Below are 17,226 nucleotides of genomic sequence, written 5' to 3'. Positions count from 1 at the left end.
TACCACTTTAACAGTCATGGCTTCCATCAAATAATCCCTAAAATTGTAGTTTACTAAAATTGTTAAATTATTAAGAGACCCCTCACAGCGCTCCAAAGGAGAGGACCCCAAAATCCAGCCTAATGAGGACTGAGCATGCTCGTTGTAGGGTAACCCCCGCCCCCTCTCAAAAGGGTACTGCAACTTTAATAGTTGTCCCCTCTCAGAAGATCGACCCTCTGCGCGGGCGGCGAGAGCGAAATGCATCTTCCTTCAACGAGAGCCGCGGAGGATATAGGAAACGTGACAGCCAATAGCAAAGCGGGATCGGCAGCGGTCCCCGCCTCCACATCTCTCTTATTGGCTCGGAGGGGAAATGGGTGGGTGAGCGCGCTAATTCCGAAGTTGCGCCTCTTCAAAAGCGGGAGGCCCTTGTTGTCGCGCTGGGTTTTCCCGCCCGCTTCCTCGTCGTCTCCTCGCTATGCCCGCTGTGGTGACCGAGACCGAAGGCCCTCGCGAGGAGTCCTCCGGCGCGGTGCCGCCGCCTCACGGGGAGCTCCAGTACCTGAGGCAAGTGGAGCAGATCCTGCGCTTCGGGCACAGGAAGGAGGACCGCACGGGCACCGGCACCCTCTCCGTCTTCGGGCTGCAGGCGCGCTACAGCCTCCGAGGTGAGCCTCTCCTCCCTCAGCGCCGGCTCTTTTCTTTTCCCCTCGGCAGAAGGAAACGAGGAGACGCTGCGCCTTCCTGCGAGGGGATAATGGCGCCTCTCGGTCATGTGGAGACGCTCTTCGATACCTAGCAATCGGCAAGCGTAGTGGGACTGACGACGCCATAAAAATAAAGCCCCAAGCTTTTTAAAAAGGTTCGTTCGTGGGGTTTCTTTCGCTGCTTGAGGAAGGAAGGAATGGACGCCGCCCTGTTTTCAGTTCCTCCCAGCAGCAGCAGCAGAGGAAGGACGCAGCGATTCCCCGCCAAAAACCGGATTATTAACGGCAGAGCGCATTTTGAGTGCGTTTGTTTATGTGCTCGCGATTATTTCCCTCCCAGCTTTCGACTCCCCGATTCCAGGATTATTGGCACAAGCCAAAAGTTAAATGTCAGAATCACAGCTGTCAACGTTTTCCCCTTTTTAAGGGAAATTCCCTTATTCCGAATAGGATTCCTGGCAAGAAAAGGGAAAAGTTGACAGCTATGGTCAGAATCGTACCATTTCTCTCATCTTGGGGCCGAGTGGTCTTCAGCTCCCCCCCCTAAAATATTTGAGCCCCCAAAGTTGATGGGCATTGCCATTCAAATAGTGTGCGTGCACCACGCCATGTGAGCTGACCTGCAACCCTCCACCCGCCCCCAATATTTTATTTAAGTTGGCACCCCTGTCATCGACAGTCTAGAGCAATCCAAGCCCAGGACTGCTTCTTTTGATCCAGGGTGCTGTAGTAGAGGAAAGGGGGGGTCAAGCTGGGAAGTTGGCCCATCTTGGAGAAGGAAAGCTCTGGTCCTAAACCTCTGCTGCCTTGCGGGATATCTTAGGGAGAAGAAAAGGCTAAGGAGGAAACCCTACACAAATCTGGAGTGGAGTCCCTAAAATGGCTGGATGGCACCTTGTATGCCTCCTTCTGGCAACTCCTACAGCCAAGCTGGTGCCAGATATATTGCTCTGCTTTCCTTTGGACCATATCAGTGAGGCCGAGGGGGGGCTCTTGTCTGGACAGCCCTGGATCTCTATACAACACTTGCGCCCCTGGGAAGTCACTTTGGCAATCTGATGCTTCCTGAAAGGGTGTTTTAACAGGTGCATATGACTCGGTAGACCTCCCTGTCTGCTGGCAGTGAAGCCAGAAACAGGATAGGCTGTGAATCCACCGGATTTTGCTGCTCTAATGTTACCACCGTAATAGATCTGGATATGACATAGTAAATTCTCTTACTGGAGTCCATTGGGCAGAAGGTAAAGGTTAAAGGGGAACAAATAAAACCATAATCCACCTTCTTCCTTTGTTGCAGCAAAACAATTGGGCTTTAGATGTAACAGTTGGTCTACCATAGATTCTTTTCTCTGCCCCTTCCTACAAATAGAATTGCTCTGTCCATATTTAATATATTTGGTAGGTAATGTTTCATTCCTCTTAAATGTGTACAGTGGTACTTCAGGTTACAGACGCTTCAGGTTGCAGACTCCGCTAACCCAGAAATAGTACCTCGGGTTAAGAACTTTGCTTCAGGATGAGAACAGAAATCGCGCGGCGGCGGCATGACAGCAGCAGGAGGCCCCATTAGCTAAAGTGGTGCTTCAGGTTAAGAACAGTTTCAGGTTAAGAACAGACCTCCGGAACGAATTAAGTACTTAAACTGAGGTAACACTGTACTGATGAATTACAGATGTTCTCTTATCTGCTCTAACTTTCTTAAAATTTATTTTCAGATAATTTTCCATTGCTAACAACTAAAAGGGTTTTCTGGAAGGGAGTACTTGAAGAACTACTTTGGTTTATCAAGGTATGGTATAATAATTGGTATGTACTAGTACAGCAATATTCTATGTATTACTTTTAGCTCAGAACTAATTGATAGATTTAAATTTTTACTGTGTGCTAGGTTTGACAAGGTATGGTGGTCCTTTTTGTGTGTGTTCAAGTCTTCTATATCACCCTTGCTATCTTTGTTCCTGTAGTGTTAAAAAACTGCAGAATGTACTATCCTACACACATTTCTGTACAGTACTGCCTTTTTAACATAAATGCTCACAGAATTGCAGAATTGGAACAGATCCCGAGGGTCATCTAATCCAACCTTCTGCAATGCAGGAAGCTCAGCTAATAATTCTAAGGAATTCAGGAAGCATCTTAAAATTACGTTCTTAATTAACATTAATAAATATTTCTCTTTTTACCCCGCACAGGGTTCTACAAATGCAAAAGAACTTTCTGCTAAAGGTGTTAAGATCTGGGATGCCAATGGTTCTCGTGAATTCTTAGACAAACAGGGATTCTTTTCTAGGGAGGAAGGAGACTTGGGCCCAGTTTATGGCTTCCAGTGGAGACATTTTGGAGCTGAATACAAAGATATGCATACAGGTAATGACACATTCTATTGGTTTCCTATATTTAGGTATTCTCCGTACTGAGGAAAGGATAAACTGCCTAATTGAAAATCCAGTATTCTAGGTACTGAAGAGATTATGGTAAAATAGTGCATTCATGCCTTAAATAGAACACATTTCCCCCTCTATGGTACACCCCCCCCCCCAGTACAGCTGCTCTGGGAAAGAATTAATGTTCCTAAAATATGCCTTTCTGTTCATTTGTCCATTTCACATATTATTGTGGGGGTTCTTGGGTAAATAAAGAGTACACAAAAGTATTTAGTACCTTAGCAGAAAGGTACTAGACATAGCTGCAGAGGGCATGCATATAGCTACTATCACAATAACTTCCTTTTCACAGACTTGAAGATGTGGTGGGGGTAAAAGGATGTCAAAAATAGTTCTTCATCATTCAAGCCACTCCCATCACTAATAGTAAATGGCACACATAAGTTCATATGGAAATCTGCACTGAGGGAACACAATAAGCAAGAAGTTATCATAAAAGTAGTGTGAAGTCATAGACTGATGGGGCAGTATTACTGCAGGTTCTGTGTTCCACGAGCAAAGAAGAAGCAGTAGTACCAGAAAAAGCACTGATGGATTCAACCCTCCTGTGCATTCAGAATCTTTGTGTTTCTTAGTAGAGGAAAATTATCTCACTATTAAGTAGTTTTGTAAATTTTAGTGGGGTAGTATGAAAATAAATGATATGAATTGCCTCCTGAGCTTGACAATTGACAGTTTCACAGATAATTAAAAATTTATCATTTGTCACATTGTCACACTTTTCCTTCTGTATTTTCAGATTACACAGGGCAAGGAGTAGATCAGCTGCAGCAAGTAATTGATACAATCAGAAACAATCCAGATAACAGAAGAATAATCATGTGTGCGTGGAATCCTAAAGGTATGGTTATGGAATTAATTATGTAATGTCATTGTACCTTGTAGTTGTGCATGATAATCCTCTTCTCAAAAACAGTAGAATAGCTTGCATATGTTGTTTGTAAACTGTCTTCTTGTTGGCTTTTTTATGCCTTGTGGTTATGATCGAAGTAAAATATATTTTAAATGTATTTTTAAATTAAAAAAATACACTCAGCTTTTCTTTATAAAAATAATCAACAAACTACTGTGTTCACCTGGGAAAAGGGATTGTTCTCAAGCTGCCACTACAATACTCTACACAAATGTATTAAGAACTGGCCAGTTCTTTAGAATTTAGTTTTAACATTCTTTTTCCGTTTTTGTCATTTTCTAACAATGACACACTGTTGCTATGTTGGGAAATGGTAATTGCTAGTTTACAAAACAAAGCCAATAAGATCATACTGTGGGTGGAATTTTGCCTTTGGACATATTGTAATTTTTGCCGTGTTGTTTGCTTCTCAGATATATCCTCAATGGCCTTGCCTCCATGTCATGCTCTATGCCAGTTCTATGTTTTAAATGGTGAACTCTCTTGTCAGCTGTATCAGCGTTCTGGAGATATGGGATTAGGAGTACCTTTCAACATTGCCAGTTACTCATTGCTCACTGCAATGGTAGCCCATGTTACAGGCTTGAAGGTATTTTTAATGCTTTTATCTATTTTCACTTTCAAAATAGAAAATAAGCTAGAAAGAATGTAGTATATGAAGACTTTCTAAAATGGATGGTATATAAATGAAAAACTTGAAAATTTGTACAGGGTGTTGAACTTCAGAACAAGTTTCATATTTCTTCAACAGTGCAATTGTATACACTTCTCAGAAGTATGCTCTATTAAGTTCAATGTCACTTGACTCCCTGTTAAGTGTGTGTAGGATCTCAGCCTTCATTATTTGGATGGCCTCTTACCCTAACTATTGAAGAGTCAAAAGTAGTGTGTTGGCGTAATTGGTAGAAAAAGAATTCTGTCAGTGGTTCTATCAGGTCAAGCATTTTATAGTCCAATGTGCTTGTATCTTCCACTGGCTGCCATAATTTGAGAATCGGAAGACTGTTGTGATGTTGCCAAAATGTCCTGAAAGTTAATACAGCTGCTGTTCTAATATTTCTGTTTATAAAAGATTGTTATGAGGAACTTGGAAAATGTTTGTAGCAAAGATAAACATCTCATCACTATAATGGATCAAGGTACAGATGCTCAAACTCCATTTCCTGTGCCCCTTGTGAGAAGCACTTGAATTTTCCATGGCTGTAATTCTGCTCTTTGTGATCATACAGCACAGGGTGCAGAGCAACTCCCAGGTTCTGATAATTCTCCAAAAACTACTTCTGTGTACAGCGGAGCAGAGCAGTGCCAGACTAGCCTGCCTGTATCTTCTTGGCATGCTGTGCTGGCTTTTGTTCAGGTCCTCGAGTGCAACCTGTTCTTGCTTCAAGTGGGAAAAACTTGTGGGGTTCTGCTCCATCTTGCTGGGAGAGTGTTGCTCAGATGTAGGACTTCTGTTAGTTGGCCCCAATGGATTAAGCTCAAGACAGAAGAGATATGCAGAGAAGGGATGTTGTCATATGGAATCGTAGGAACCATTAAGCACCTTAGTCTCTGTAAACAGAGTATACAGGATTGCACCATATGTGGGTGGCTGCTTCTTGAGCCAGTAGAACAATTTATCCCACAGAAAGACATTAATGTTAACAATTTATAGCTGCTACTCTAATGAGGCAGATATCCACTAGAAATTTATGAACCACAGATTTTATCTAGAGTATGCAAACATTTCTCCTTCATGTGCTTGTGATAGCAGACTAAGGTTATTGTACACATTTATTGTAATGTATTAACTTGCATTCAAACCAGTTCAGAATAAGCAATATAACATCTGATTTTGTGTGTATTAAATGGCTTGTTGAGGAATCTGGTTAGAGCAATATTGCGTAAGAAATATATCAGCATGTACAGGGTGGCCCAAAAGTAGGTATACTATTAATTATTTTTTTCCTTTACTGATATTGTGAATGATGAGAACTTGAGTCAAGAACAAAGAATGTGGATTTTAAAGCAGTATAGCTACTTCTGGGCCATCCTGTATATTCTTGTTCATTCTATTTCTAATATTAAGGCTGTGTTTCTTTTTTATATAGCCTGGCGAGTTTATACATACACTAGGAGACGCTCATATTTACCTGAATCATATCGAACCTTTGAAAATCCAGGTAAATATCCAAAATAGTTTGGCAAATAGCCAGCCTTACTACTCACACTGTGTATTTCCTTCCATTGCTATATATATTGAATTAGTTCAGTCTTGGAGTTAAAGGAATGATGGAATGTATTACTCATAGTGCTTGTCATTTGCTTAATACAGTGGTGCCTCGCAAGACGAAAATAATCCGTTCCGCGAGTCTCTTCGTCTAGCGGTTTTTTCGTCTTGCGAAGCAACCCTATTAGCGGATTAGCGCTATTAGCGGATTAGCGGCTATTAAAGGCTTACCGGCTTAGCGGCTAAAAGGCTATTAGCAGCTTAGAAAAAGGGGGGGAAAGCGAAAAAAAAATCGGAACACTCGCAAGACGTTTTCGTCTTGCGAAGCAAGCCCATAGGGAGATTCGTCTTGCGAAGCAGCTCAAAAACGGGAAATCCTTTCGTCTAGCGGGTTTTCCGTCTTGCGAGTCATTCGTCTTGCGGGGCACCACTGTAATATAAGAGCTGCTGAACATGACCAATACATTATGGATGTGATCTCCATGGGCTTTGAGGGGGTTGAACAGCTTACTAAAAGGTGAAAGGCTGTGCAGTTTACTGGACTGTTCACATTTCTGCAAGTGCTGGAGACAAAACAGGCACAATCTGGCCAAAATGTTTCCCAGCATTGACTAATTGAGCTTATATTGGAGCATTTGTGGGTAGATATAGCAGCAGCAGAGCAACTACTGGTCATTATGTGTGCAGTTAATATTCCTAAACAAGTATAATGTTTAATTATACAAGTATTAACATGAGATGATTTAAAACAAATGCCATTGTGAAATTAGTTGCTAAAGTGAATACCCCTTGCATAATTAGTCAATTTTATATGAATGCCATCCCTCTGAAATAACCAACTCTACTTTAAAATTTCAGCTTCAGAGGCAACCAAGACCTTTTCCAAAACTCAAAATTCTTCGCAATGTTGAAAACATCAATGACTTCAATGCGGATGACTTTGAACTAGAAGGTTATGATCCTCATCCCGCTATTAAAATGGAAATGGCTGTCTAGGTGACTTGTAGCAGTGTTTACTTGCCTTAAGGTCAAATTTGCAGTAGTGCCCTTAGAAGAACCATATTTTGACTTTATAAATATTAGAAAATACTAAAGATATTTCATGATAAATTATCATGGTTTTCTTATGGAGTTTGAAGTATGCACTGTATCCAATGAAATACTTTCCCCCCAGAGGATACTTTTTTCAGCTTCACTTGCTGTGAGAGGTTAACTTTCTAGGTTGTATAATAGAAAAGCACTTTCTACAATTTCTGAACTATGCAATAAAATATACATATATTTCTTTAGTACATATGTGTTATGTGCATCACCTGTATTCTATTACCATAATTTACATAGGTTTCATGTTTACCTGACTAGGTAGTAAAAGGGAAGGGGGTGCTGTGTAAAATATGGAACAACTAGATAAGTAGTTGGCAATTGAATAATAATAATAATAATAATAATAATAATATGCCAAGCCCCTCCCCCACATTCTAGGCTATCAAATAGAAATGATATTTTATTGGGAAGAATTCTGTAGTTCCTAGCAAATTGTAGTGATAACTTCCAGTGTCTCCTTCCATTGTAGTTCTGGCAGAAGGTGAAAGCAGCAGCCTCTTCCTCCTTTATGAGTAATTTTATATGTATGATATACCCTATACACCACTTCCCTCACCTCTGACATGCCTGAAAACATCCTTAGTATATATGACAGAACAAAACACAGCATCTAGTCATAGTTTCTTTATTTGAAACTTCTAAACTCAGCAGATGCACATTCAAAGTGCAATCTTGCATTATATAATCCTGTAGTTCCTGGAACAGTGTCAGGAAAAACGAATCATGTACCCTTTCAGCTTAACTATTAAAAAGGTCATCATGCTTCATTTTGAGTATGAATTCAACAGAGTATCGCCGGCATTCCAGCCCTGCTACGCATCAGCCTACACACGGGACTGCCAGGGAATGAACCTGTGATTTTTCTAGACGCAAAACATGTATTCTACCACTCAATTATGATTCACAGGGCTCCACAGAGGCCATAAAGAAGAAAACAGAATGATTCTTACTTGCAACTGCTCTTCTCTCTATGCAGTCATGCAAGTTGCCTTCCTTCCTTGCCATAAAGTGCTTGTTAAGACCATACCATCATTGGTCAGGCCACAACTTTTCCTAATAAATTCTTAGCTTCACAATGCCATTCCCATCCTTCTATTTTAAAAATATCATTACACCAAAGGAATATTTTTATTAAATTTTATTAAATTGTGTATTCCAAAAGGTGACCAATAAATCCCAACTTTGAGCATACTGTTTATGCTTATTACACCCCTCCTTGCCTTAGAATGATAGAATATTAGAACTGTATATCACCAGGTCTTAGGCTGATTAAACAATCTTGTACCTTTGGCTAAACTGTTTTTATATGGCAGTTCTTGCAGCACTTAGGAAACAGGAAGCATGACTAAAGCTGTAATGGAGCTATATCATAGTAGAATAGACACACTTACACTGCAAGTTTTGTATTAATTGCTCATAGTGTTCACTAGGTTATAGTGAACAAAAATTAATGCTAACATCATCTGGAAGCTTACTCAAGGACCCTTAATTTCAATACTAAAATTGTAAATACAAAGCAGCCATATATTTTGTGGCAAAATCTTCTTGAACGCTGCTTCAGCAAGAGCCCTAATCCAAACTTCAGAAGCTGTCCTGAGTATCCTTTATGGGTGGGGAACAGGATCCTGTTAGCACAGGGGTCTGCAACCCGCGGCTCCGGAGCCGCATGTGGCTCTTTTACACCTTTGCCGCGGCTCCGGGGTGGATACTAGCGAGGGGAGGAGGTGCATTGTGCGCCCCGACACTCCCCACTGTGGTGGGCGCTGTACTGGCTGTGACGTCGCATGGGGGCGGTGCATGCATTAGTCACGCACCGTCCCGACGTCACCTTCCCGCCCGCTGTCAGATCGCGGCTCTGGAGATATATTTGTTTTAAATGTCGCAGTGGTTTTGCGGCTCCCAGTTTCCCCCTTCGGAAACAGGTCCAAGGGGCTCTTTTTGTCTTAAAGGTTGCAGACCCCTGTGTTAGCAGAACCTAAACTTGCCCACTCCCTGCAGGTGTATGGGGTCATCTACCTGTCAATCACCTGATATTACCATGACATGGCAACCAAATCTAGCCTGTGGGCTGTTTTAAAACAATGACAACTTGCACATGCTGTGGATAGGATACATGTGGATTTCCCTCTTGCTTCCATTAAAGGTTTGAAGAAAGACTTGCATTCTGGGAGCACTGAAAATATTCTGGGGGTACAAATACCTGTGGTGGCATATAGGATGCATTCTTGATTACTACAGGGTACTTGAAGTGTTCATGTAGATGGTCAACATATTCACACATCCTGTTCTCAAGGCTACCAGATATTGAAATGTAGTCAAATATTATCAAGTGCTGTACCAGCTCACAGAGCCCAACCCCTCCAGCATGAGGACACACAGGGACTGAAAACAAAGGATACAAGCTGCATTAGCACTGCTGACAAGACAACACAACTTGTCATCCCTCTAGCCTAAAATATGCTTTGTGGTGCTTTATTCATTCCTTTGGCCTTTTAAAAATATATTTATCATAGATGATTCCTGGAAAAAGCCAAACTTCACTAATGCTACCTACTTCTGCTATAAAGAATCACATAAAAATCATGCTAACATACACAAAATCAAATGCTATGCCAGCAGCAGAAATGACCAGAAAACACACCTAGTACTTCTACAGCAGAATTTTCAAAAGCCTTACCTTGAAATTTCTTGGCCATCAGCAGCACAGACAAGTTTTCATTGACACTGCCCAACCTGCAACTATCCACCTGGACGTAACTCAAGGCCTGAGCCTGCAGGAGCTGCTTAAATATCACTCTGTTATGGCACTGCAAATGATGGGGGGGGGGGATTGCTTAGCCCAAATAAGATCAAAATATTTGAAGGTTAGCTTAAAATCCATAGAAACTACAGCATTTCATTATAGAGCCTATGCTGTTGTTGCCTTTCAAAGCAATGCATATTGAACTTCTGCATCCTAAAAAAACAGCCTAAGAGACAAAACTGAAAAGATTCTGCCTGCACTGTTCCATATGAAGGCTTTAAATTATACGAGGAATGGAACAGGGTGTTAATTTTAACAATGCACACTCACAAAACAAACAAATACAATTAACATATCTCAGGTGACTGCCCCAAAGAAGCATGCATGCATATTTAAATATAAAATGCCTAGCACTTTGGGTTTGCTAAAACTGGTTTCTTGACAATTTTGATTTGTTCCATTTCCCCCCCTTAAATGACAATTCAGTAAATATATTTCCATAAGTTGTTTAAATTTTAAGTAGTACAAGAAAATAATTTCCAAGCAAAGCTTTGACTGTAACATTTTATCACAATTGTCATGGCTCCTAAAATAAGTTAGCATAATATTTTTTAAATAGAGTTTCCTCCCCACAGATCCATTCCACATAGTTCTGGCACCACCACCATCCTAGCCCTCCAGAGATACTTTTTGTAGGAGAATGAAGGGGATAGGAAACTTTCCTTCCGTGAATTTCCTTAAGGTCGCAGTATGTTCTTCCCTGGGAGAAAGTCCCATTGAATTCCAGGGGGCTTACTTCCGATTAGACATCTATTGGATTGCTCTGTAAATTAACTTAGGATCCCTAGCTGATAGGCACACTTTATTTGGCACTTTCTCATAAACAAATATTTCAGTTCAAGGAAATGCGATGGGAAGATTTTACCCAATCACACATTTCAGGAAAGTTCGATGGAATGGCTTCCAAGACAACCAATATAAAATAAGACATTTATAAGGAAACTTACTTGTTCTCCTGTTGCAACACCAATCCCTAATGGCGCTAAAGCCTAAAAACAAGAACAGCTTGTGACATGCCATAGGTTTCTGAGTTTTTCCAAATCCAGATATTCACAGGGGGAAAACAAAATGTAATGGTTCAGCAATCATTTCACACAATTAGAAGAAAGCTAAAGGAAATGATAGAATTATTAGCATAGTTGATACTTTCTTTGCTTAATCAATTAGGTGTGAAGAATTACATAAGCGGGTGTGTGCGACCATATGGAATATCCTTGGACTGTAACTGAGCACAGTTATGCACACAAATCCCACTGAAATCAATGGTGCTTAAGCATTACTAACTTGGTGTTGGATTTTGGCTATGGTGTACATGCGAGACCACTGGTGCTCTAATAAGTTTTGATCACACATCCTTGGCTAGTATTATATTTCTCATATAATTTGAACTTCAGGCCAAACATATTAAAGAGTGCTTGAATCACATGCATTTTAGGAGCACTGCTGGTTGGCTTGCACACGGATGTATATATTTTTCAGTCTTTTATTAGCCTTCACAAATATGTTACTCATTTAAAGTTTAATGGAATATATGCTGCATGTGTGACAGGATATTGTAGCAAGTAGATGCTAATGACTTTTGACAACTGTTTGAGCCTGAACTCTGAGTGTTCTAAAGAAAACCACAAGTCAATAAATCATCAAAGTTCTCTGTTATGTAGAGAGTCCAATGCCCTGATTCAGTTGGGACAAAACATAAATCCTAGATCTACATTAGGTTGTCATCTCACCAAAATGGAAAACAACAACTCTGACCTTGGCAATGGTTGCGTGCCCAAGAATATCGTCGGGGGAAGTTGGTTCCTCAATCCACAGTGGTTTGAATTCAGCTAGTTTTGAGACCCATTCTATGGCTTCTTTCACTTCCCATCTTTGGTTAGCGTCCAGCATCTGAGAATAGTTACAGACTGCATTCACTCAACTATGTCATTGAACTCAGTGTTGTAACAATGGTGATGTTGATTTTAGACAGATGGAAAGTAATGAGAATTTAAGTCAAGCTTTTCTTATGACACACGCTAGGTTCATACTGCTAAGGTGTTAAACAATTTGAATCATCTAGTATCTGCTGGCTAGCATTTTCTATTGAAGTAGGAAGAAATAATGTACCCAATTCTCCAAACTACACGTTTATTCTAAAGAAACAAAGTCCTAATTAACTATGACCAACACAGGACTCAAATGTAGTGAAAAATCCTAGCAGTTATGCTTTGGCTAAGACTGCAGTCCTGTACATGCTTCAGTCGGACTTGCTTCCAAGTAAATGCACACAATGTGTTAACCTTATTACAATGAATAAGAAAACAAAATACAATACAGTGGAACCTCGGGTTGCGAACGTGATCCATGCGGGAGGCACATTCGCAACCGGCAGTGCCACGTCTGCGCACGCGTGGGTCACAATTTGGTGCTTCTGCACATGCACGAGCACCAAAACCCGGAAGTAACCCGTTCCAGTACTTCCAGGTTAGGCGCGGTGCGAAACCTAAAAACGCACACCCTGAAGTGTCTGTAACCCGAGGTACCACTGTACTAAAGATAGTGCTGGAAGAAACTTTTGAGCGCCACATAACTAAAATGTATATTTTTTAACGTTAAGTTCATCAAAGCTGAGTCCAAAAAATAAAGAGACTCGGATTTGTCAGTATGCGCAAAGCAGGCTTCCTCAACCTCGGCCCTCCAGATGTTTTTTGGCCTACAACTCCCATGATCCCTAGCTAGCAGGACCAGTAGTCAGGGATGATGGGAATTGTAGTCTTAAAACATCTGGAGGGCCGAGGTAGAGGAAGCCTGGCCAAAATCAATGGCTGGTTTCTTTCCACCCCAACATAGGGATGGATTCCAACCATCCACATGATCGACAGTGACAGGCAGCATGATATTACAACAAAACATAGCCCTAGATAGGTGATATATACCAGTATATTTTCAGGACCAATCATTTCTCTAACAAGTCTGCATCTCCGAATGTCATCCTGGAGATCCGCTCCAACTTTTACTTTGAACCTAGGGACACATTTGTAATAAAATGAAGATGGCTAAAAGTTTGTAACAGCTTTTTTCTTCTTCTATGATCACTCATTTCTTTTATCTTTTATGTAACAGCATAAAAATGAGAACTGGAGAAGGGCAAGCTTTTCAAGGCTAAACTCAAGTCTTTGCTTGCCTAGAAGGAGCTAATAGACTCAGTTTAGATCGGGGCAGAATTAATTTGTTTTAAACCTGGCCCATCATGTGCTCAATAACTTGTTGCAGGCCTAGAAGACTTCTCTCCCACAATATCCTTGTAAAACACACCCACAGGAACTCAAGGGATTAAGGCCTCCTACTCCTAGACTCTCTAAAAGCACTCCTGATGCCCCTTTCTACTTTCTCCCAAAATTTATCATAAAATGTTACTTTTTAAGGCCTGCTCCAGGAGCATTGATTACTTAACTGCTGTAGTAACGATGTTCTGAATGCAAGGATCCCAGGTTCTTAGAAATGATCTGCAAAGTGTGAGAAACTATATTTCCCAGGAGTTTTGGTGCCCACAATGTTGCTGCCACTTAAGACTTCTGAAGGAACAGCCTTTCTTATAGGCACCTCTTCCAGGTATATATATATATATATATATATTTGAAAGAATGGGAAAGGGGTATCTGTGGCACTGAGGAACACTGTTGTTAAGAGATGAACTAATTGTGAACTGAGACTGAACTTGTGAAAGACTTGGTTTGGGCTCAGAATTAGCCCAGGAGTTCCAAACTGGAAAAGTTTATACTCTACTCTCCAACTCTGAACTTCAGAAGCAATATGAATGAGAACTGTTGTTCTTTCAAATGTGTGTAAAAACATCTCATGTAAATCCATGCCAACCGGTGGACTCGATGAGATGTGAGCATGAGTAACTTGATGTAGGACTGAGTCCAATGCCCTGATTCAGTTAGGGTGAAACGTAAATCCTAGATCGACATTCTAGGTTGGTTACTTCGCACCCTAAGTTTGCGTGTGCACAGGAGATACAACTTGCCTCCACTACACATGTATGCACATGCTCAGATACCCCAGCAATGCAGAACAAAGGGACCAGCTGTGCTGCTCACCTGTTTGAGGTGTAGGAGGACAGTCATTCATTGATTTCTTCCTTCAGCCCAGCAATTGAGCTGAGCTGTCAAAGCTGACGGCAACAATTTTGCTGTAGTGGTTGGTGGTCCTCACCTGTTCGCCCATCACCTGTGTTGCTGCTTCTCACCAGGAGGGTGGGTATGCGGGATGTGGCAGTTAAGGTCTGTCCAGTGCAAATGCACACACTGCTGGTACATTTGCACCATGCAGGCCTTGCCCCTGCCTTGCCCCTACTCCCTACCTCCCATGAAACAGAAGAAATGCAGGCAGCAGGTGGTCAGGTGAACTACCAACCATGGCTGCAACTTTTGGATGTAGTGCCTGTTAGAATTCCTGCTCCGTGATTGCAGTCATGGGATTGTTGTCTTTCACATGACGGTGTATGTTTTGACTCCACAAAGTGGAAAGTGACGGACACAGGATGCTTGTGTTACTGTGTTCCGTGAAGTGGGACTATTGTCCTTTGTTCTTTCTCTTTGCTGTCTGATGCTAGAGAGAGAGGGAGCCATGTTGCAGTGCTCCGTGTGTGTTTATATGTAAATAAAGTAGATTAGCCAAAATGCTGAGTTGCTGAGGTCTGTTATGCAAGCTGCACAAGCTGCACAAGCTGCGGATCCCTAAGCGAGCCGATGTCTGTTGGCATCAGTCGCTGTGATGTTCGGGCTGAAGAAAGCTTTTGAAGCTCCTGAATGAACGACCAGGAGGGAGAGAACATGCCAGTCGGGCATGTGTCTCTGCTAGGGTCCTACTCGAGTGTAGGACGAGCTCCTGACAGTGTCTGTATGTACATAAAGCAGCAATTGTCTAGCCCACTTTGGAATCAAATCAATAACTTCCGACAACAAAAGTAAGAAAATTCATTTTCTTTTGTCATTTTCCTGACAAACCAGAACTTGCCTGTTATGTATATCTTATAAAACTAAAAGTGAAGTATTCAATATAAATTAACTATACCTGGTCCAACCATCCTTCAGCGCTTCAGTACAAAGCTGCCAAGAAAGTTACATCTGTCACACACACACATATAGCACATGTGAGCAACCATTTGTACAAAAGGACTCTTAGCCGAACTGACAGAATCTGTTGGTTTTATTGTCTCGCCTTTCATAGCAGCGTATTTCACAGGTTAATGGTGAGTTCAGTCACTTAGCATGATTTAAGATTTATTGCTTTTTAGGTTCACCCGTCTAGAGCAGCCTCTGCAAAACTAGTACCCTCCAAATATTTTGGAATGCAAGTCCCATCAGCCTCGGTCAACACAGTTATGCTGGCTGGGGCTGATGGGAGTTGTGTAGTTCAAAAACATCTGGAGGGACCAGGTTTGCAAAGACTGAAAAAACAGGGAGTGAGAAGAAATTGTCATTTCACACAATCCCTGTATGTGTACAATACAAGTGTGTCTATCCACACGGCATGCAGTATTGAAGGGAGAGTCTATTCTGGGAGATCTGTCTGTCACAAAAGAGGGGCAAATGGATCATGGGAGCAATATCTACTTAAACCGGCGTTTCCACACATGGACCATGATTCATATAAATTGTTCTATGCACAGCAGGAGAAAGAACAAACCCTTTAAGACTTGTTTCCATATCCCACCCACATACAACAGCCAGGGAAAATTGGACAGATTTGCCCATCTCTGCAATTTCGTTCCCTCTCAGTTTCTCGTTTTTAGTCCTAAATTCAGTTCTCCACATTTCAACACTTTGCAACAATAAAAAAAAACCTTGTGAAAATCCAACAGCTTTTAGTGCACGTCTCCTAATTTACACCTTTTTGTATGCAATCATGCCTAGAGACATATTTTTGTAAAGCACTTTCCCCTAAAATAATGCATTTTTTGAATGTTATTTTCATTAATACATGCACTTGTATGGACACAGTATCCCAGTATATGCATTTTTGCACACATTACTTGGTTTTAAAAGGTCTGAACGGTGGCTGTGTTTCCATTTGCATATTATTTTGGAAACTCTGCATTAGTAAAGTTCGTATTTTAATGCAAACTGGATCAAATTTCTCCTCCATCCCTAGTGTGAACCGGCCTAAGAGCAACAGTGACCCATGTGCATGCCAAAAAAATGACAATATCTGACAGCTGCATTTGAAAATGGAATTTGCTTCTGACTCTTCCTCCGTACTGCCTAAAGCAATTATGTTTGTTCATCTTTTGTGCATCTGAACTCAAAGCAGAAGTTTAAATGGAAAGAGTGCGGAAGAACCAAACCTGTTTCAGTTGTTGGTCTGGATAGCCTAGCCAAGCACACGATGTGGTATAAGCTGGGTAGCCGCATTCCAACATTTGTTCTTCTACAAAGAGGCAGAACGTCACCACCAGCAATTTAAATGAAATTTCCTTGCAACAGAATCACTACCCTGGGAAAACACATCTGGATTCCCTACAACAACTGGACACCAAAGTAAAAATGTTTAAAAAGACCTCTAGGATGAATGAAAAGCCTGGATTCCCACAGGGTCATTTCCCACTGCTTTGCCTGAAAGTAGCTAGAGTTTCCAAACACTGCCTTTAAAGAAGGGTTGAGGAACCACCATTTGTTGTTGGATTCGCAACTCTCCTCATCGCCAGCCAGCATGCCCAACAGTCAGGAAAGGTGGGAGTCCAACAACATTTGGAGGGCCACAGACTCCCTGTTTTAAGAAGAAAGAAAAAGAAGGCTATGTCGCTATGCAAGTGAGACATCAGTGGCTGTTTCCCATATCAAGTTTCAGAATAACCTTTTGGGATGCAAACTAATCATCAACTAACAGCAGAAGGAAGAGTGGTTCTGCTTACCTCTTTGTTTTTTCCCCACTAGGCCACTTTGAAGGATTGCTAGTGAAATGGAAAGAGAAAGCACAATGTTAAAACCAAAATGCAATGTCATTCCTATCTTTATTTATATAGAGGGCTATTTTTATAAAGCAAAATTACATGGCACTGCACTTGCTGTACAAAT

At 41.3% G+C, this 17,226-nt stretch overlaps 2 protein-coding genes across 2 annotated transcripts; one reads left to right on the top strand and one right to left on the bottom strand.

Moving 5' to 3' along the window:
* The first annotated feature begins 343 nt into the window (after positions 1–343).
* Positions 344–7,551, top strand: TYMS (thymidylate synthetase). The gene is made up of 7 exons (XM_081205765.1): positions 344–650; positions 2,405–2,478; positions 2,882–3,056; positions 3,873–3,974; positions 4,460–4,635; positions 6,137–6,208; positions 7,114–7,551. The coding sequence occupies exons 1-7, from the start codon at positions 461–463 to the stop codon at positions 7,249–7,251; spliced, it is 927 nt and encodes a 308-aa protein (XP_081061891.1). The 5' UTR covers positions 344–460; the 3' UTR covers positions 7,252–7,551.
* A 1,777-nt stretch (positions 7,552–9,328) lies between these two features.
* On the bottom strand, positions 9,329–17,125 carry LOC308593430 (mitochondrial enolase superfamily member 1-like). The gene is made up of 8 exons (XM_081205769.1): positions 17,064–17,125; positions 16,497–16,579; positions 15,224–15,258; positions 13,081–13,168; positions 11,918–12,052; positions 11,110–11,151; positions 10,037–10,166; positions 9,329–9,741 (listed from the first exon to the last, which is right to left on the bottom strand). The coding sequence occupies exons 2-8, from the start codon at positions 16,569–16,571 to the stop codon at positions 9,497–9,499; spliced, it is 750 nt and encodes a 249-aa protein (XP_081061895.1). The 5' UTR covers positions 16,572–16,579; positions 17,064–17,125; the 3' UTR covers positions 9,329–9,496.
* Positions 17,126–17,226: the final 101 nt, after the last annotated feature.

This window comes from Podarcis bocagei (genome assembly GCF_964188305.1).
Source record: "Podarcis bocagei genome assembly, chromosome: 8".
Taxonomy (NCBI): Eukaryota; Metazoa; Chordata; class Lepidosauria; order Squamata; family Lacertidae; genus Podarcis; species Podarcis bocagei.
The sequence above is the reverse complement of the archived record's forward strand: the minus strand, read 5'-3'. Positions and strand labels throughout refer to the sequence as shown.